The sequence below is a fragment of the Passer domesticus genome, chromosome Z, assembly GCF_036417665.1.
Source record: "Passer domesticus isolate bPasDom1 chromosome Z, bPasDom1.hap1, whole genome shotgun sequence".
In the NCBI taxonomy this organism is placed as follows: Eukaryota; Metazoa; Chordata; class Aves; order Passeriformes; family Passeridae; genus Passer; species Passer domesticus.
Window position 1 is genome coordinate 1,325,937 of NC_087512.1, and position 21,723 is coordinate 1,347,659.

General features: G+C 40.4%; 1 protein-coding gene across 9 annotated transcripts in view; it reads left to right on the forward strand.

Annotated features, from left to right (window-relative positions):
- The window catches only part of DYM (dymeclin), a 209,079-nt gene that overhangs the window by 62,616 nt on the left and 124,740 nt on the right, over positions 1 to 21,723 (forward strand). For all 9 annotated transcript variants that reach the window (XM_064405419.1, XM_064405420.1, XM_064405418.1 and 6 more), the window contains 2 exons: positions 15,285 to 15,467; positions 18,952 to 19,130. In XM_064405419.1, coding sequence (XP_064261489.1) covers positions 15,285 to 15,467; positions 18,952 to 19,130 — 362 coding nt within the window. The remainder of the gene's footprint in view (positions 1 to 15,284; positions 15,468 to 18,951; positions 19,131 to 21,723) is intronic.

Sequence of the window (21,723 nt, forward strand, 5' to 3'; positions counted from 1 at the left end):
GGCTCCGTAGCCATCCAGCTATTTGTGTTTGGGATGTACACGTTAGCTCCTCACCTCTGGGGCTTCTGCAGAGCCTTCAGCTGCTGGAGGGGACCTGTTGCCAAGGGAGGACACCACAGCACTTGGTGTTGATTTTGCAGTTGCTTTCACGGTCATGCATCAGATCTGTTGATGGAGTGTGCAGAAAGTGTTGGGAAATGCACCCAGAGTAGTTCATTTGCCAGAGCCTGACCTTCCCAGAGTGCTCCCTAAAGGCCTCTATGGCTTGTTGGCCTCTTTGAGGAGCTGTCAGATTGTTTGGAAAAGCTTTTACTGTTGATTTTTATACCTTTAGCAGGCTGTTCCCAAATTACTTTTGGCTCAACTTGGTCTGGTTTAGCATTGAACTTGCCAAAGCTTATATACCTGGGGTTTTTTTCTGGTTTGGAAAAGACTTAATCTTTTACATTTTGTAGTCTCCTTTCTCTGCAGTTGAGTCATGGTGCTTTTTTGTCTGTTCAGGGTCTCTAACAGAGACATCCTCCCTGATGTAGTGACTTGAAGTTGTCTTGTTGCCACCTAGGAATTCATAAGCTGAACCTGTTTTCTTACCTGTTTCTTAATCTTTATTAAGAAAAGTGCTAAAAAAATTGCTAACTGGGAAAATAAATCCCATTTTGATAAGAAACTTGGAAACTGGAAGAATCCTCCGAATGTTTTGTAGTTAAAGCACTTGAATTATGAATTGTGGATGAATCTGTGTGGGAGACTGAGGGGTGTTTTTGTTTTTAGGAAAAAATCAGATCATGGAATTGTAGAATCCTGTAAGGGCTTGGGTTGTAAGAGACCTTAAGACTCATTTTGTTCCACCCTGCTGCCATGGGCAGGGACATCTTCCACTAGATCAGGTTGCTTCAGAGCTCCATCCAGCCTGGTCTTGGACACTTCCAGGGATGGGAGAGCCACATCATGACCTTGAAACAAAGATTTTTTGTCTTGTCTGTGAAAGAAGGGGAAGTAGATATATGGGAGGTTTCAGCAGAGTTTACTCTCAGCTGGAAGGTAAATCTGGATCAAATTATTTCTGCCAAGAATGAGAGATGTTGTAGACACCGCAGCATTTGACAGTTATTTGGTACTCACTAGTTCTGTGTGTGGATGTGTGTATATAATATAAAAACTATAAAATACAAATAAAATATAGAGTACACAGAAACATATGAACATGCTTACATTTAGTAATAGAAATATAAATGACCCAGTGTACCACATCTATATATTTAGTGTATTTATACAAAAATATACCATTTAGGGATAAAAATACCTACAGATATAAAAATGAAATGTGTAAGTTACAGATGAGAATAAATTGTTTTATAAGTCTAGAATACATTATATCAATATGACATTTAGTTAGGAGTCATGCTGTTTGCATGTGGTAATTTGTAAGATTCCCACTGAAACAATTTCAAGTGGTTTTATAAGATGTATATACAGCATATACAGATATGACATATGTAAATACATTAAAGCAAATGTATATATAGAAATGTAGATAATACAAAATATAAAAATATTCCTAGGAAAAAACTGTTTTGGCCTGCATAATTTCAAGTTTGGCATTAGGTTTATCCATCTAATTCACTGCTGGCTTCTAATTTCAGCCTCAATAGTTTATATTTATTGAACTGCTTCTCTCAGCAATTGTCATTCTGAGAGGATCTGTCAAGCGAAGATCTGTCTTTTATGTATCTATATAATTACATCTGTATAATTGGATACATTCTGTATATCTATGTCATTAGCTAGTTGTGTGTAAGTACACAAGGGGTGTGTAATCAGTCCCACTGTGTATATAATCTGCTCTGACTCTCTTCAGTGGGTCAGAGATCTCTTAGGAAATTGGGACATCAGCTCAGGAACAACGTACATTCAGGCCAAGGGCATCAGGATGTAAAGGCCCTTATTAAGTAGAAAATTTTCATTTTTATAGATAGGGAGAAAAGAGGAAATAACATGCTTGAAGCTTGGCTAAAATTATACAGTCAGTTGACATTGCAGATGGGAATAAAATTCCACTGCCCTGATCTTTATCCACATGTTTTAACTGCTGGGCCTTGCTTCAAGGCTAATAAAACATGCTGTTTGCATGTGATAATGGGCATAGAATTCCCATTTACCAAACAATTTCAGGTGATTTTATAAGATGTAAATACAGCACATAGGTGTTTCTCACTGTCTTACCTTGCTAATTGTAATTGTTTTGCACAAGGCCTGCTCTCAAAGCCCTGCTGTCAGTTTGTGCCAAACAGTTTGGTGAAGTTTGTGATTTACCTTAAATTTTACTGAGTAATTGTTGTGGGAATGAGGAGTAAGTTTCATCCCTGAGGAGATCTGGCTCTAGGGAGACCTCAGAGCCCTTTCCATTGCCTAAAGGGACTCCAGGAGAACTGGAAAGGAACTTGGGAAGGGCAGGACACAGGGAATGGCTTCCCACTATCAGAGGGCAGGATGGATGGGATATTGGGAAAGAATTCCTGGGAGGGTGGGCAGGCCCTGGCCCAGGGTGCCCAGAGCAGCTGTGGCTGCCCCTGGATCCCTGGCAGTGCCCAAGGCCAGGCTGGAGCAACCTGGTCTAGTGGAAAATGTACCTGCCCGTGGCAGGCAGGGGTTTGGAATGAGATGATCTTGAAGGTCACTTTTCACCCAAATCATTGTGTGATTTTGTGAACATTTGGGAACAGCAGAAATGGGGTGTTTTTGTTGTTGTTTTTTGGTTTTAGGGGTTTTTTGTGTGTGTGGGGTTTTTTTTTGTTTTGTTTTGTTTTGTTTTGTTTGTTTGATTTTTTAATGAAAAATACTATAATACTCAAATTATCTGCTCAAAACCTGGTTGCCTAAAAAGGATGTCTCTGCACAGGGGGCAGCTGCTGATGAGGGAGGCCTACAAAGCTTGCCTGCATCATAGGGCTTGCCTGGGGTACCTTGGGATTGCCAAGGAGCTTCCACACAAGTGAGATCTACATGTGAACCTGGAGATGGTGGTACCAGGTGTCACCCTCGAGGGTAATCATGTTGCTCAAATTTGCTTTTTTTAAACTCCTAGACTGATTTCATACAGAATGAAAATCACGTTGTATGTTATATTAAAAAGTTATATTAACTCCTCTGTCTCAGGCATGGGCATAGCCCTGTTGTAGGTGATGGCAGAGAGGCAGGAGTGGCTTGTCCTCACTGTTTCCTAACTGAGCTCCCAGAGAGCAAACTTCTCTTCCCTTTATGGCCTGGCACTGTTGCAAAATGCTTAGGAACAGGAAAAGCACAGAGGAATCCCTTGCCCTGTGGTAAAAACATTTTTGGGTACTGAAGATGAAACATTATGGAACTGAACTTGCGTGCTAGAGAAAAAATAAAGTGCCTCTAAATATATTTTTTCATATAAATGAAAATCTTTATGTAATTCATTCCATAAATTGGCAAATCAGTATTTGGAACTAAAACTTTCTCCATACTATATATGTAATTTTAGCCTTTAATAGTAAAGTTGATGAGTGTTAGCACATGTTTCTGTATAATTTCAATGTTAACTATCAGTTTTTGCTGGGAAAAAATATGCAGGCAGAGTCAGTAATACTTAGTCAGCCTTTTTCTCCCCCCATAGCGTTCTGTTTTCATAGTCAGTAAATTTGACACACCAAAACCTTTCCCTACACCATCCCCTCCACACTGGCCATCGACCCAAAAGAGAGGGAATTCAGTCGGCGTTGGATCCATGAGAGGGCTTCAAACAGAGTTCCGTGAGTTGCAGCGCTGTTTTTCTGGTGTGGCTCCAGCCGTGGTGTCTGGTGACAGAAACGTGTTCCTGTCTGATGCCGCTGGGGTTGATGTCAGTGCGAGAGCGGAGCCAAAGGGCAGGTGCTGACATAAAACAGCTCGTCAGCCTTGGCAGAGCTCACGCCCCGCTCCGAGAGGGAGCAGGGACACTGGCTTCTTTCAGCTGAGGAGGCATTTTCTGCTAGTCAAGATAATGAAAAGTTTTGCCTGTGGCACGCTTGTTCTGGGGGTAGGACTTCATTCCTCAGCGCTGCTGCTTTCCTCAATGCTTCATCATTAAAACTGCCACTTTAATAATGTTCGTATGGCTGGAGCTGGTATTGATGCCTTAAGATAAGCTTATAGAGCACTTTCTGTAGTGAAATCCAATTTTCAATTGCTCATAGTTTTTTTTCAGACTTCAGTTGTTTGTGGTGAAACTTTTCATGCTGAGTATCTTCCTTAGGCTCTTTTTTTTTAGATTTTTAAAAAATTTTTTTGGCACTGCTTTAATTGAAAACAGTTCTTCTGTTTCTGAGAATGAGGTTAGGGAAAAATGTTACTTAACCAACACTGAATTCTTACATCTGTTTTATTGAGGAGTTTTAGAGCCTTCATGCCTTGGAACAGGCTCTTGAGATTTGGGAAGCGGGGCTTAGGGGAGTGAAGCTGTGGATAGAGATGTGCCATTTACAATCGCTCTTAAAGATTACTAAATCTGGCCAAGTGACAAGGTCCCAAAACTTCCCGTTTGCATACATTGAACAGAAACTTGTTGAAAAACTGGCAGCAAAATTGTCTGAATGTTGGGTTTTCATGAAGTGTGTTCCACAGAGTGTCGTGCCAGTGAGGCTCGGGATGCAGCACCCCTCGTGAGGTCCATGAGGCCATTCCAGGATCCAGGGAGGACTTTCCCTGTTCCATGCAGTTGCTGGTTTCAAGCAAGAGAATTAACGCTTTGAGTTTTCCTTGCCTTTGGAGTAGCAGGTAGTGTAGAGGAAGAAGTGACCTCTCACACAAACAAAGTGTTACTGCTTAGAGGAAAAGTAGGGGTTAAGAAATGCTGGGTTAAAAAATAACGTACCCCTTGCACTGTGGACAGGTGGCAGTCTCCAAGAAATGTGAGCAGATCTTCTCAGGAATAAGGGTGGCAGCCAGAGCATTCCTAAGCTGTGGAACTCCAGGTCTTTCAGCTGTGCTTATATTAGGAGTTTTATTCAATTGTTTTTGAATGCTGTCCTGAAGGCTGATAGAGAAGCTGGCTGGAATTGCTGCAGGTACCCTTGGCGAGGTGCTTCAAAAATTTGGAAGAGTGAAACTTAAGTCTAGAAGGGAAGCTGCAGGTCTCTGCTGGCTTTACTATGCTAGCTATTCCTTTTTCCTCTCATAGGGAATATGACTGAATTGAGTGCCTGCAGTCACAACAAACCAACAGGAGCACTGTGCTAAGCTCACTAACTGATACAAAATCTAACTGCTCTGAAAAAGTCATTTCTTGGATGCCTAAAGTCTATCAACTTTCGTTGGTTGTCTGGATTTCTTCTTCCCCCTTCTCTACTATGTGTGAGGATGGAAGTTCTCCTGAGGGTCCTACATCAAACGAATTAGTTAATATTGATACCCTGATTGGCACTATTTAAAAATAATACTGCCAAGATGTTTATTTTGTAACATGTTTCTGTGTTTGTTTCTGCCTCATATTTTGCCTGATAGAGTCAACAGAAAATGTTACTGGAAGTTCCACAATTGATTGAATTATACACATTCACTGTGTTCCCTTGCATTCTGACAAGAACAATAAAATACCAGGATGGTACCCTGGGCAAAAGCCAGAGGAGTTTTCCACTAAAACAAAAAATAATTAAATAATAATTTAAAAATAAAAGCCTGAACAAAACCCATCCAGGAACTAACCTTCTCTTCCCAAAATCCCACCAAAATAACCAAAATAACCCAAACCAAAACAAGCCTCCAAACCCCACCATCCAGCAACTTCTTTTTAATGTCTCTATGTGAACTTGTTGTTGGCGTGAGGTTTGCTGTTCCAAGGTTGATAGATGATTGAGTCAGACAGTTCCTCTAAAATTAAGTACAACACTGGGTGGATTTGCAGTTTTTCCCACATTTCTCATTCGTTTTCCTCTCTCTCACTCTCTTCAAGCTTGCACTTAGTGTCCCGGGTTCCAAGTAGTTATAATATTGTGGTATTTTGCTCTTGTATAATATCATAAAACCTTTATTTATTTTTTCTTGATATTGTGGTCACATTTGCAGCTTCAGTTATACTGGACAGTTTTCAAATGTGCAGGAAGAATATTGTTCCATCTCAGAAAATGTATCACTTGTGTCCAAAGGAGTTGAAAGAGGTATTGCCAGCAACTGGCCAGGACTTGGTCTAATAAAAATGTGAAGATTCCTTGCTGAAGATGTTCCCCTCCTATAGTTATTTTTAATATATTTCTAAAAGTGAATTAATGGTTTGTTAGAGTTATTCCCAGCCTTATTTGGCCTTTTGATTTAGAAGTATGTTATATAATTTGCTTTGCTTAATTCTTCAAGGTGTCTGTCTCTGGGTATGTCTACTACTCATACTTCAATTACATATAATAAAAATGTCATCAGGGATTTCCAGCTAACAAAGCTATTCTGTGCTTCAGCATCTCTGGGCAAGTAAGAGCAGTAGACCCCATCTGGAAATGTTAAATTTATCACAGACTCATGGAATCATCAAGTTTGGGAAAAACCTTGAAGATCATCAAGCCCAACTGTAAATAATATATATAGTTACAGCTAATATGATTTCACTGAGTTTGCAGGTATTGAGTTTGGTTTTGTATGTTTTTATAGTTTTTCAGATTAAATACTTTTTGGGGAGTGTTTTTTTACGTTTGTGATTCCTCCGTGGTGTCTTTCATGAGAATGCAGGTCTGTAGCTGAGCTTCATGGTCTTCAAGAAGGTGATTGTCTCCTTATTTTAAAGCTCAAAACAAGAAAAAGAGTAATAATGCAGTAGATAAGGTTCCTGCCCTGAGGAAGGCTTGAATCATTTCAGGTTTCACAGTAAAGAGCTCCTGAGATGTAGTGATAAAAAGGAAGATGAATGGTTTAAAATAAAATAAACACTGTTTTTGCAGTGAAATGAGGAATATGCTTATTTATCAATCTATGCAATTTAGTGTTTGCAATCTTTTTCAGTTCCATGACATTTGAAAGGTCGTGCAAAGTATTGGAGCTGGGATTAATTGCAGGAAGCAAACTGGAAAAGACTTTAAAAGAAAAGAAAGAAAAATGTGTGTATGTAATTTGGCTGGGCAACAAAGGAGACCTGACTGTGCCTTTTATTTAAGGGCTGTAAACACTGAACTGGGGCAGAAATGTTTTATGGTATTACATAGAACCACTTAAAGGAATAAGTAGATGAAGCAGAATAAAGTAATGTTTAGCTGAATATTAGGAAAAAAATCTTAACATTGAGGTTTATTAGATTATGGAACATGCTTCCCAAAGGATGTGGTTCAAGCTCCATTACTAGTCCCTTAAAATTAGTCTGGATAGAATAACAAGCTGTACTGGAGGGAACACTGTTGCATGGATCGGGGATGGACACAGTTACCTAATACATCTTTGCATTTCACTTGCTTCTATGATTCATTTCCTGAAAAACTGCTTCCAGAACGTGTTAATGACATCACGGCCCCGGGCACCTCAGGCTCATCAGTGCTTCTCTGGCTTCGGAGGGTTTATGAGGAGATTTCCTGGGCTGTCTTTTCCCCAGTGGCTCCTCCACTGCACCCCAGCCATTTGCTGTGCCTTTCCTGTCCTGCTGCAGCACTGGCAGCAATGGTGACATCAGAAAGTCGAGTGCCTGGGATGTATTTGAAATGTGTGGGTGCAGAGACATGAGCTTGGCTATTCCTGGAGAGGCTGTGACCAGGAGTGGGGCAGGCAAGGAGCTGGTGTTGCAGAGCTTGGCTCCAGAGAAACAACTACCTTCTGCTGTTCTTGGCAGGGAGGGTGAAATACTGGTCTCCTTTACAATAGTGTTATTAGGTGTGAAAACCCTCAAACAATTAAGTCATACTCAGTCATGTATTTCAATGAGCCAGTTGAAATCTATGAAATATAGAGCAGTTGTTCTGTTGCAATGATTTGTTGAGAAGAAAATAACTTGGTTTTTAAATCACTTCTATAATTCTTTTTGACATTTAAAGAAGTAATCTAAAACATGCACTTAATCTTTCTATAGCATTTCAGTCACTTTCCTGTAGTATTTAGGAATTAAATACTTAAAATATAGTAGTAAAGCAACTGAAATATAACACAGCACCTGAAGTAAAGCCATGGCAATCATCTGTGTAAATTGTGTGACTTTGACCTTGCACTAAGGACTAAGTGGTAGTTCAATAGGATTTTAAGCCTGAATATGGAGTTCCAAGTGATCACACATTTACTCTCATACACATCATGTGCCATTCCTGTGTTCCAGACAAGAAATAGAGTCAAGATGGATTGGTACATAGCTGTTGTCTCAAAATGCTTTTAAATTTAGTGTCTCCCACGTGTGAATTCTTGTTGCAGCCTGCTGATGACTTAGAGAGCAGCTAGCCTACAAGCATTTAAAATACAAATTTATTTTGCTAGACTGTCTGACACCCAGAAACGATTTATTTATTGCTGCTTGTAGAACTTCCCCTGTGTCTCATGCTAGTTTGAGTCAATCCTGTTAGTCCAATGCTGGACAATGAAGACCATGAAAAATATTTTTGAAAATTAAATATTGTTACTTTTGCCATTTGTATTACCATGCCAGGTGAAATGTTTCAAAAAACCTGTCATTTATGGGAACTTGTGTTGGAAAAGTTGAAAAGTTATTGCAATTAAAAAGTGACTGTAGTATTTAGGACAGCTATTTTTTCTCTTCTGAGTTTTTACAATTTCCCTACTTAAAACATCTACAGTCACCAGATTGACTTTTTCAGTTACAGGTTGCAGTTTGTGTGTGCGTCAGTGTGTTTATGCTACACATGAGTTTAATGTTGCTCAAGAGTGGAATATTTAACATGCAGGTTCATAAACCATGTAAAAATGATTCTATATTTCCTATACTTCAGCTTTGCTAGTTTCTTTCTGTAATGAATCCTCCCAAATCTGCAGTGGGACTTCCCTAAAATTAATGTAGCTGCTGTTTTTATAGTCTCTTAAGCAAGTATACCCTGGGTTCTTCACAATTTGCAGTTTAAGTTCCTTAACTAAAGATCTGAGATGTTGAAGATGTGCTTTATAAAGTATAAAATGCCTCTGATACAGCAGTTGCCTCACTGATCCCCCTTCATGATTCCATGGACCTCTTTTTCCTCTCCCATCCATTATCACATAACATCCCCGTGGCAACTTGAGAAATTGCTTGCATGGAAAAGTAATCGTAGGAAAGTATTTATGTATTTTTAGCTTTCTTCTAACACAATGTAGCAGCTGGAAACAAGGACAAGAGCCAGCACAATGTGAACTGCCAGCTCTCCATGGGCCACCAGAAAGTGTTCATCAGACCACAGTGTGAGAACTATTGAATTGACTTAAAAAAAGTGACACACATAATGAGCGTTAAAAAAACAACACTCAAGTTCCCAGTGCTGCTGCTTGAGTGTAAAAAGAATTAAACAGTAATTGTAATGTTTTTTAATAATATGCTATTTACTGGTTTTGTTGGAGGAACTACGTGAATGCATAATTAGATGCAATGAAAATCCCTTTTGCTTTAATTGTTCATCATCTCTATTTAGTGATACCTGGGACTGGACAATCCTGCAGCATTGCAAGCGTTGGACAATCTTCTGGATGCTAAAAATTTCAGAAATAGCAAAGCAGAATGTGGAGCTAGGACTTGGATGTATTACTAACCATAAGTTAGATCTGTTCTGTTTTGGGCTTTTTCATTGTGGTTGAGTTTTCTTTCTGATATTTAACACTGGCTTTGCAAACTTCTGTAGCCTCATCTATTTGTGTTCTTTCCATTTTTGCAACAAGGGAGCAGGATTGTTGTTTTGAAAATGTCAAAATAACAGGGGGAGATCAAGAGAGCTTTTGAAAATCTTCATATCTACTAAAACTCTTATTTTGACCTATTCAGTCTCAATAGCAGCCTGGGGGCACCACCTCAAGTTGGTGCCCTCAGCTAAATCCTGTCAAAAGCAATAAAAAACTCAATAGGAGGATGATAAATATGTTTGAGAGGATGTGGGTTATGTGATGGGGAATGGAGGAAGGATCTGCCCTCTTACCAAGCTCCAGTGAGGAGAGACAGGACCATACTCAAAAAGGCTTTGCCAGTATTAATTGCAATTTAATGCCCATATTTAAATGCAATGAAGGATGTTCAAAGGAAAGGTTGAAGTTCAGTGATTACTTTAATTGAATTTTTGAGCTACTATTAGATTAAAAAAAACCCTAAACAATACTAATTTCCTAGAAAGAAACTTGGAAGTAAGTAACTCCAATTTCCTCGGCATTAATTTAATGCTCTGTCCAGCATGAGAAGTCAGAGAGTTTGTCTTCTCAGCCTTGACACTGAAGGTTGAAAGGTGAATAATACATTTTGCAGAAGAATTACAACTAGTTTAATAACTAATCCAAGAGAGCTCAAAAATCAATTATAGCTCACAGTTGGTTGATCTTCTGACTTAAAGTAATGGTAGACAGTGTTAGAAGTTGACTATAAGTTGCAATGCTTTATGAGTGTGATGAGTTTTTAGAGTACCTTCTGCACTCTTAGTTTCAAAATGTCTTCAAAGTCAAACTCTTAAAATTCTTCTTATTCTTGTGAAACTATAAACAAGTATGTTTAAACTTTTTTGAAGTAGGTACAAACATGAACCTTACTTGTATCTCATTGTGTAACAGAGACCAGGCATTAGGCTGAGATTTCTGCAGAGTTGTGTTTACATCAATAACAGTCAGGTGAAAGAAAGTTCCATTTTGATGACTGTGTCATAACTTCATTTTGCCATTAAGTGTTGTTTCACAGACTGTCAAACTAGATTAAAGTGCTGGGTTTGTTTTCATGGCTGTAAACTGTGTTTCCAGCCATCTTACAGAAAATCTCAGCTTCTCTGTTGCAAAATCACATACTTTGCTCTTATGACCTGCTTTTCTTGCTCTGCCTTACATAGAGTTGTATGAACAGGGTAAAAAAGCCTGTGGTGGTTAGTTTGGTGAAAGACTACGGCAAAAATCAATCTGTTAATTTAGTTTTAAAGATAAAAGCATTCAGTTTCTTATTAAAGTATTTGAGTATTTTCCAGAAATAATTGGCAGAATTTTACAGTTCTCCAATTGACAAAACTTCTTAGCAGTGTGGTTCCCTGTGAGACTGAGACAAGAAATAAAGTTAAATCAGTGAATCCCAGAGCTGGTTGAGTTGGAAGGGCCTACAGTGGGATGTCTGACCTCACCTCCCTGCTGCAGCAGGGCCATCCCAGAGCACAGGACACAGCAGTGTGTCCCGAGGGCTCGGGAATATCCCTGGTGAGGGAGACTCCACACCTCTCTGCCTCTGCCCAGGGCAGAAGTTGTGTCTCCTGTGCAGGGGAATTGCTGGCTCAGTCCCTGCCCTGGCTCTGGTGCCATTGCTGGGCCTGGAGCAGAGCCTGGGCCCTGCTCTGCCCCTCCCTGCACACAGGGACAGCCAGGGACAGCCAGGGCTGAGGGCCCTCTCACTGCCCTGAGCAGCCCCAGCTCCCTCAGCCTGTCCTGGGCACAGAGATGCTCCAGGCCCTTCAGTATATGTGTCACTCTCCACTGGACCTGCTCCAAGAGCTCCATGTCCCTCCTGTACTGGGGAGCCCAGAGCTGGACACAGTTAGAAATGATGGACAAATATTATAGAAATGCAATTGAAAGTATTCTGCAGAAAGCAGCAAACTGTGTAAGTGAAGTAAGTGATGCAAATACCTACATGTTTGTCTTGTTTTCAGCTTGGATACAGTTGCAGTGCTGGGTGATGTTGACACCACCCTGATGTTTTAGTTGTTGCTAAGTCGTGCTTACTCTACATCAAGGACTTTGCACCTTCTTATAATTTCAGAATAAATTTTTGTCTGTGAGGGTGGGATGCCCTAGCACAGATTTCCCAGAGCAGTTGTGGCTGCCCTTTCCCTGAAAGTGTTCCAGACCAGGCTGGATGGGGCTTGGAGCAACCTGGGATAGCAGAAGGCATCTCTGCCCATGGCAGGGGTTAGAATGGGGTGAGCTTCAAGGTTTGTTTAGACACCAGGAGCTGGGAGGGGACACAGTAGGGACTGGTTGAAGGAATATTCCATATCCTGTCATGCTGAGCAATAAAACTGGGGGGTGTTGCCCAGGGGTGGGTGGACACTGCTTCAGGATCTGCAGCAGGTGGTGAGCAACTGCACTGTGCATCACTCCTCTGTATATTCTTTTATCATTATTATTATCATCATCATCATTTTCCCTTCTTTTTCAGTTCTGTTGAATTGCCTTCATCTTAACCCACGAGTTTCGTGTTTTCTCTCAGTTCTCTTCTTCATCTCATCAGAGAGGAGAGAATGATTGGTTGTGTGGTGTTAAACCACAACAACGTTGAAGAGGCTGTTTTAGAGTTCTGGATTATTGACTTCATCAGACTTATAATTGGGACCAGAAAGGTAGTATTTGGTACTGTAGAGCCTTCTGAAGACTTTATAAATCTTCAGAAGCAGTGTGGCTCATGACACTGTTTCAGATAATCTACCCTTCCCTCCTTTTCGCTGTTTAGTGGTTTAGTTTGGAGAACCCTAACTTATTTTTGCCACCTCCCAGAGATATAGAAAGCTTTACAAAAACATCTGGAATTTGTATTTCTCTTGTGGTATAGAAAAAAATGACAAGAGGATAGAAGTAAAATAGAAAACCCCCCTCAATGTGAAAGAAATCCAGCATTTAGGCAAATTTCACTTCATGCCTGTAATGATGCCAGGCAGAACTAGTACTGTTGCAGTCATCTGTGGCTATCCTGTTGGCTTAAACAAGAATTTTCATGAAATCATGGAATCCTAGAATGGTTTGGGTTGGAAGGGGTTTCAAGGCTCATCTCATTACCACCCCTGCCATGGGTGGGAACACCTCCCACTATCCCAGGTTACTCCAAGTCCTGTCCAACCTGGCCTTCATCTCTTTTAAACATGAAATTTTCTTCCTTTTATTCTGTTTTTTTTTTTTCCTGTGATGTAGTGAAGAAACAGAATCTGAAAGATTATTCTGTCCACGCTGTATCAGTGTCTATCCTTTTATGTTTTCTGTTAACTACAGATCTGAAAAGAATATAATGGAAAGCTTCTAAGAGAGTGCAGCATAATTTACTTTGTTTTGTGTGTTAAAGAAGTTAAATATAGTCTTGTAATTTTGAAATACACATAAATGTAAAATTAGGTTTAACATAGTAATATTTCACGTATTGTGAACATACTGCTACATAGAGCTAGGAACTTCCTGTTCCTCTGTCCTCCCAGGCTGTTTACCTATTCAGCATTTTAATGTGATGCTTATGATCAGAAATAATATTTTCCTTTAAAATATTTTTAACTGAGTGTGTTGGAAGCTTCAGCCAATACTTAGCACCTGTGATGCTGCCCTCCCAGCTGAAAGGAATGTTGTGAACCTGTTACATGGGGTTGGTTTTCTGCAGGGCTTGCCAACACACAAGAGAACTTCAGGAGGTTACTTGGGCCACATATTCATGTGCAGATGTTCTCCCTGGTGGAAGATTCACATTAATCACTGGTGTTTTGGCCATATCCCTCTTTTCCTAGCTGTTGAGGAAAGGAGTAATGGCAGATGGCAGCCACAGAAGGATGGGGTGGTAGAAAATTAAAAACACGACCTGCACTAAAATTCAAGAATGGAAATGTGATGAATTTTAATTTCTTTAACATGTGATTATAAATGTACAGTTGTTTCAGGTTTTTAAAATAGTTTCTTCGCATGTTATCTCTCTGGTTAGCTCATATGAAAAACTTAATGCATCATTCATTCTGATAAGAACAGTGGATGAAAAACATAGTGATAAAGGGTTACTAATGTAACATGAAATTTTTGCTAAGAAGGCTGCAATTGTACTTTTTATTATAAGAGCTCTCAAGCTGCTGAACACTGAGTGGCATTAGTCCCCTTGCCTATGACTTGGCAGTAATTGTCCTGCAATTGTCCTAATGAGGGAGTACTGGTTTGTTACATAATCTGACTGTATAATTACATTTGAAAAAAAATACTCATTGGATGGCTTGAAATTTTGTGGGGCTAAGAGTACTTGAAAGTCTTTTAACTGGTTATACTTTAGTATTTTGCATTCAAGTGGCTTACAAGATTTTATCATTTACACCTTGAATCCTCACAACTAGAAGACTGGAAACTAAACTTTCTTAATTTTTCTGTTTTCTTTAAGAAGGTGTGTTGTATTTAATTTGATTTAGGCATTAATTAAAAGAGGAAATAAGGATTTACCTTTTTTAAAGTAAAACTTACTATTTTTTTAACCTGTATAACCTTTGACCTATCCAAAAGTGGATAATATGATCAAATGCTTAGTTTCTGTCATAAAATTTCGAGATACACTCAAAAAAAAAATGAACTGCTAGGAAGGCATTTGGGGTGAATCTTAATACTGTGTGATGGGAGGGCTGCTTCTTATCCCCTTGGAATGAGTGTATCAAGAGCCCAGATGAGATAAACATAGAAGTTTTATCCTTTCCTCTGACATTGTACTCCAATAATGATGAGTCTGCAGCATCTCTGTTTCAGTTTTAGTGCTTTTCTTAGTTTTTTTCAGTGCTGTAATACACTCTCAATGAGCAATGGCAAGGTTATAAAGACTAATGGACTTGCTGGAGAGGGATGAGGGGAGTCCTTTAATCCTCCTCTGATGTTCCTTCTCCTCTAATCAGTATTTGGGCACGTAGCTGGTCATTTGGTTTCACCATGCTGCTGTAATCAGGAACAGGAATTTCAAATGCAGTAGTTTAGTATTGGAGTTAATTCTTTTTAGTGCTGTAAGTGTGAAAATGACTCTGCATTTGAGGCTCAATCATCAAAGTTTAAGCAATGTGATAATGAGAATTTTTTCAAGCAACCTCTGGGGATGTCACATTGGCTTTATACGTTATGCCTTACTACTGGAGCTGTCCACGGGTAATGTACAGTTGTGGAATCAGAGAATGATTTGGCTGGAAGGACCTTAAAGGCCATCCAGTGCCACCCCCTGCCATGGGCAGGGACACCTTCCACTGTCCCAGGCTGCTCCCAGCCCCATCCAGCCTGGCCTTGGGCACTGCCAGGGATCCAGGGGCAGCCACAGCTGCTCTGGGCACCCTGGGCCAGGGCCTGCCCACCCTCACAGAGATGAATTTTGTTCCAATATCTAATCTAAACCTTCACTCTAAAATACCCTTGTTTATTAAAATATGACCAAACCTGTTATTTGTTGATTTTTTTTTCCTCTGCAGCTGGCCTGTGGACAGTGTTCACGCTGGGCGGGGTGGGCAGCAAAACGTCGGCGCAGCTGGAGCAGTGCTCCCCTCTGGCCAGCCAGAGCCTGCTGCTGCTGCTGGTCCTGGCCAACCTGACTGACACTCCAGACACCCCGAACCCCTACAGGCAAGCCATCATGTCCTTCAAGAACACACAAGGTTTGTATCTGTTCTTTCTTCTGAGCCTCAGCTGATGAAGTACAGTTTTAAGATGCTGTGGTTTCTTAGAGGTTCTCTTTCCAAGATTTGTTGTCCTTCCAGCACACTCATGGAAGAGCAGTAATAACATGTTTTTATCTGGGAGTTTTGAGGTGGAGTTCCTCAGCTGCTGGAACTTAGTGGTGGGGGAAGAAGGAGGATACTTTATTCTTCTGACTTGAGAAATACTAGAAAGCTTCATAATCCTGGTCCAATTTACTTCCTGGACTAGAAGTTCTTGAAGGTTTCTGCTGGCCTTGGTGATTCTGTGACTCTATAATTTCATAAAATATACATAAAACTAACCTGTAAGTAAATTGGTTATCCAAGAGTCTGCAGGAGTCCCCTAAAAATTTGTAGCGCTTTTTGTCCTGGAGTCATGGTCCTTAGAGAGAAAGTAAATAATTAAATTGCTACCTGTGTTTACTGACTGTATTCTTGTATTTTAAATGTAAAATAAAAAAAACCATAAAAACTTCCATGAGTTTTGTATGTATGAGAGGTTGCATAGCTGTTTTGGTGCTTGTCTGGGTTTTGAGAAGGCAGGTTCCCGTCTGTGTGTCAGGTAACTGCAGGTGCCATGTGGCACTGACTCACAGAGGGTCTTGTGTGGGACATGGGAATGCCCTAACACAGCTTGTGCTGTCCAGCTAGCTCAGCATGCAGCCTGTGCCTTTCACAGAGGCACAGGATCATTTAGGTTGAAAGGCCCTCCAAGTCCAATCATTCCCCATCACTGCCAAGGCCACCACTACCCCTTGTCCCCAAGTGCCACATCCACACGGCTTTTAAATCCCTGCAGGGATGGGGACTCTACCATTTTCCATGTGTACTTTATCCACACTTAAATCTCTGAATCTGAGCCATGTGGTTTTACCTTTCATTGGCTTTGTGCAGGTTGGCACTGTGCACAGGGCTCAGGAGCTGTGTGACAAGCTGTGAAGCCACAGTAATATCCTGAGTTATGCACTTTCTTCTGGGGATTTTTTGTATTCCTTTATCCATTAAGTTTTAACCAGATTGAGCTCTAAATTAATTCATCATTACCTAGGAAAATTTATTGGGTTGTGAAGGTGGAGGATTGTTCTCATAAGAAGAATTCTGAGTCCTAACATGCTTGTTTGATTTATTGGATACCATTTACAGGTAGTTGAGATCAAATTGTTGATAAAGTTTTTGTTTTGTTCTATCTTTAAACTGCAAGCTTGCTTTAATGTTGCATTTTGGTTGACTTTGTTTCATGCCACCAGTAGCCAGTAGTGTATTTCATTAAAGCATGCTGTACATATATCATTATAAAATTTTGAAATAACTTATTTTGTGTCAAATGTAGCATGAAAAGCTATATTTTCTCTACATGTTTGTGTTGATAGAATGACTTATTGTTTCCCAGAAACTTGTTCCCACTAGCAATACTCATAACTGAACTTAAATTTGATTTCTGTGAACATTCTAAGGGGTTTGTAAGAGGAAAGTAATGTGGAAAAAAAGAGGCTGGTTGCAGTCATAATATATACTATAAAAGGAAAATTGGAATTTTTAAAAAAATAATTTCTATAATTTAATTGTGGCAAAACTAGAAGAATTCAGGATAGGGTTTTTTTTGTACGTGGTTTAGAATAGTTTAATTTTTCTGTTGATCAGCTTAATGTTCTGCAGAATAATGCTGGATATGCTGGTGTTGCTGGTAAGTTTCTTTAATTCTGTTAAGATTTTTATTTTGCTGGACGTTTTGGTATCCTTTAATAAGACTGATATGCTGTAAATCCCAGTGGCACACCTTAAACATCCTCAGAAGTGAAGTGGCAAAGCCAAGGGGAGCTTCTCAGCTAATGATCTGTGGCACCAAGGACTGAATAGTTCTGATTTTGCTGTCTACATCCAGGTTTTTCCTCCCGAAGAGAACTTCCTGCCCAAAGCAGGAAGGTTTTAAACAAACTGGTCCATAGTCATGATCAGTAGTTGAGGAAGGCCAGGTTGGAGTCTCTCCTGCACCCGCGGGTGCGTGGGTTTGGGACAGGCAGTGTTTCCATCACCACGGGGCTGCATCTCTGTGTGGTTCCCAATTCCTGCAGGCAGGAGTTCTGTTTGCTCCAGGGCCTCCTGCTGCCTCCAGCTCAATGGCTGGAGCTGTCCCCCCTTGCCCCGGCCAAGAGGAGTGGTGACTCCCCGGCATGCTGTCTGCTGGGCCCCACAAAACCAATGGCAGCCAGGGCTCCTGCAGGGCTCCTGCAGCAATTCCAAGCACTTTTTCCATCCAAAGTGGGTGGAAATGTTGTTCAAAATACATGATGACTGCCATGCTCTTCTGTGTTGAAAGCTACTTAGCAAACTTCAATAAGAATATGGTCTTAAAATCACAGAACCACCGTGTGGTTTGAGTTGGAAGGGAACTTCAAGATCACCCAGTTTCAACTCTCTTGCCATGGGCAGGGGCACCTTCCACTATCCGAGGTTGCTCCAAACCCTGTCCAGCCTGGCCTTGGCCAGGGATCCAGAAACAGCCACAGCTGCTCTGGGAAACCTGTTCCAGGGCCTCATCACCCTCACAGGGAAGAATTTCTTCCTGGTCGCTCATCTAAATGCCTTCTCTTTCAGTTTAAAACCCTTCCCCCTCGTCCTACGCCTATATGCCCATATAAAAATTGTCTCACTCTCTATCTTCTTCAAAAGCCCCCTGTTGTAAGTATTAGCTTTTTCTGTTTCCACAGGGCTTCTAGACCTTAGGAATCTGTGCAGATGGACATTTTTGTTGAGGCTGGTAAAGGTTCTGTGAACAGAAATCCGTTTTATTTTCACTTCCAGTCCTGGCACAGAGTGTATTGCGATTATGAACAAACTGCTGTTTCTTTGAGGGGTGTCAGACAATGTGATGTGATGTTTTACATCACTTAACTCACCAAACTCTCCACCACACACCTCTAAAGTCCTGACACCTACATTTCACTGAGGTATCACAGGAATCTTGACATATGCACATCCACCCTAAGAAAGGGATGGATGGGAGATACTCTGCCTTAATACCAGAGAACTAAACCTGTAAGTTTGATGTGTAGGGTTTGGAAGTTAATCACTGGTATATTGTTTCCAGAGAAGACCTTGTGTCTGTCTTGCTTCCAGCAGCTCCTGGGATCACATTCCTTCCTAGCAGTGGAAGTCATATGGAGGGACAAACTTTTTTTATGAAAAAAAAGTGAATGTTTCGTGCAGGTACTGGGGTCTTACTGAAGCTCATATGGGAGGACAGCCTCAGCTTTTTGGCACAACTGAAGCTTTATGAGACTCTATTATAGTTTTTGACCATTGGTAATAAGAGTGACGGGTGATTTTTGTTTCCTCCTTTTTGTGGTGTATTAAATATTTCCCCCAGAGATTTTATAAAATTAACAAATAACTGAATGATAATTGTATTTGTTAAAGATTTTATTTTATTTCTTTATTTCAGATAACACTGCTTTTTCGTCATCAAATCCACATGCTTTCCAGATTAACTTTAACAGTTTATACACAGCTTTATGTGAGCAGCAGAAATCTGATCAAGCCACTCTTCTCTTATACATGCTCCTGCATCAGAACAGCAACGTGCGGACCTATGTGTTGGCACGGACAGACATAGAAAATCTGGTGAGTCTTGCTCTGCCTCCTTTATTCTCCTCACAAGGGATTGGCCCTGCAGGCTTGGGTGTCACCAGCTGCCCGTGGCTTCTGTTCTGCAGTGGGAGCAACAGGTTCTGGATCACTCATTTTCCAGTTCTAGCTCACTTACACATTTTTGTTACATCATCTCAGGAATGTGATGCTGAACGCATCACTGCAGTCAAGGTTGGTACTGCTAAAGCTACAAGACCATCTTGGATTCCCTCTTTCTCTATGTGACTATCATGATCCCAGTCAAGCCTGCCCACTTCTGATCATTATGTAGAGAAACTGGTAGCAGATATTATTCCATTCATTATTTTATTTATCTCTTTTGTATATTCAGGCCAAAAAGTTGCACAGGCTGTCTCTGTGCTTTCAGGAGTAATAGTTAACAAAATGAACTGTAACTGGACTAACATGCCAAATGTCTTACAGGGTTGACCTAAGACTGAAATTCCTCAAGGAGCAGCTCACAGATTTTATAGAAGTACAACTGTAGTGCCTTTTTAGCTGCTTAAATAGGATTGTGGTTAATGGCCAATATAACAGACACCTGGTATGGTTTTGTAGGTTATAAATTAGCTTATGCTCCCCACTTTAGTAATGTCACAAACCACTTTAACAAATCTTACTTATTAAAAAGCATTCCTTTAATAAGATAATGGCTGTCTAGGGGAATTGGTAACAGAATAGAGGACCCTTTCCATTTTAATATTTGAAATCTTGCCAGGTAATTAGATCCCTTGCCTGTTTGATGGCAGATATGGAGTGAGTTTGGTTTCAGTCCAAGTTCTAGCAGATGTATTGCTAAAATCGGAGTTGATAGACGCCACTGTTGGCAAACTGGGGTGAGATGGTTGATGCTGAATTGATTCAAGACTGAACTCCTGTGTCCACAGCAGATTATGTAGGCAAGGGCTGAGTCATTTTGCATGAATTCTGTGAGAGTCATTTTGCATGAATTCTGTGAACAAATGGCCATGTATAATTTTTGGGGCTGCTAGTGTGTGATATGACAAGTTAACAGCTGCTAACCATAACAGTTTGCTGTATCTTTAGACTCACAGCACGGAATCCTAGAATGGTTTGGGTTGGAAGGGGCCTTAAAGCCCATCTTGTTCCAACCCCTTGCATGTGCAGGGATGCCTTACACTATCCCAGGTTGCTCTAGACAAGTAAATATTAGGTGTGTGCATTGTTTTAGAATTATGGTGTCTGATACACTGTAAATCTTTCAGAAAAACAGTGTGGTACATCTGTCAAAACAAGTCAAGATGCAGGTACTCAGATACTCAGCAGTGTAGAATATTTTCATATATTATTACCTAAAAAAAAATTAGTCAGAAAATCCCAGAAATTATCAGCAACTTTCAACACTTCATGGGAAAAGCTGAAAAAATTCAGAAAAGCATCACTGAAAAGTCAACAGTATATTTTTGTGGGTATTTTGGTTTTTTTTTTTCAATACCAACATTTGAAAATGTTCTTATTTTGCTCTTCATGCTGCTTCTTTGTGATGTCTGCTGACAAGTTACTGACATCTTTGTCCAATCCTCTAATTTTATTGGGCCAGTAGATAAGGATAAGCAGCAACCAACTGAGAAGAGCAGTTTTAATTGCTCAGTAAGGCAGGCCCGAAAAGAATTGGGAGGGCTGGGAGGGCTAGTGGATGAAGAAATCATGACCTCCTAACAACAGTCCTGTGGTGAAAAAGGGAAATTCATTAGACTTGATAATGAGATAAAGGGACTTAAGTACTGGAGCTGGCTTCCCTGTATGTCTAGAGTGGTGCTGATACACTGTGTACTGTTCTGGTGTTGCACTTGCAGACTGTACTTCCAATAGTCAGTAGCTAAAAATAGTTAAAGACTATTGAAAAATGGATCCCTGTTGAGATACATGGAAGTTGTTTTTTTTTGCTTTAAAGTTAACAATAACACTGTGAGAGGCCTAGGAAGCTAACTCTAGCTGGTCAGAGAAGAGCTTGGGGAGCATCAGGATGTGTATGTGCCTTCATAAAAGGGAATCTTTAAAAAACAGGAATCTTTGCTTGCAGAGAGGGATGGTAAGAATTAAAGCCTGGAGGTTGATACCCACCATCCAGAGATATGGGAGAAAAACAGTAAGGTCATTAATCCAGAGTCAAAATGATCTTTGAATGAGGGTGGAGGACTTTTTGAAGGCATGTGGTGTAAATCAGTGGCCTCTTTGTGCAGAGGCAGTTGGATGAATGGGGTGTGAGGTACATAGGTGCTGTGTGAGAGATCACGTCCACAGGCAGCTCAGAGCTCTGATAAACTTCAGGGGCTTTTGCAGGTTCTTCCTGTTTCACTGCCCTCAGTGCATCCCATATGTTGTGTTTTCCCATTTTAATTTGTCTCCCATTCTGTGCCCAGGAAGCATCACCAGAAGGTGCTCTGTAACATTTCATAAGGATTTTTTGAAATGTGTCTCTGCTCTTTTTGAACTTTAGTGTAACTTGTAAATTAAAAGTTTGTTTTTCTTAGCTGGTATAACAGATACTGTCTCAGCTCACTTCCTCATTTGTATGAATTTCCCTCTGCCAGTTATAGCTAAA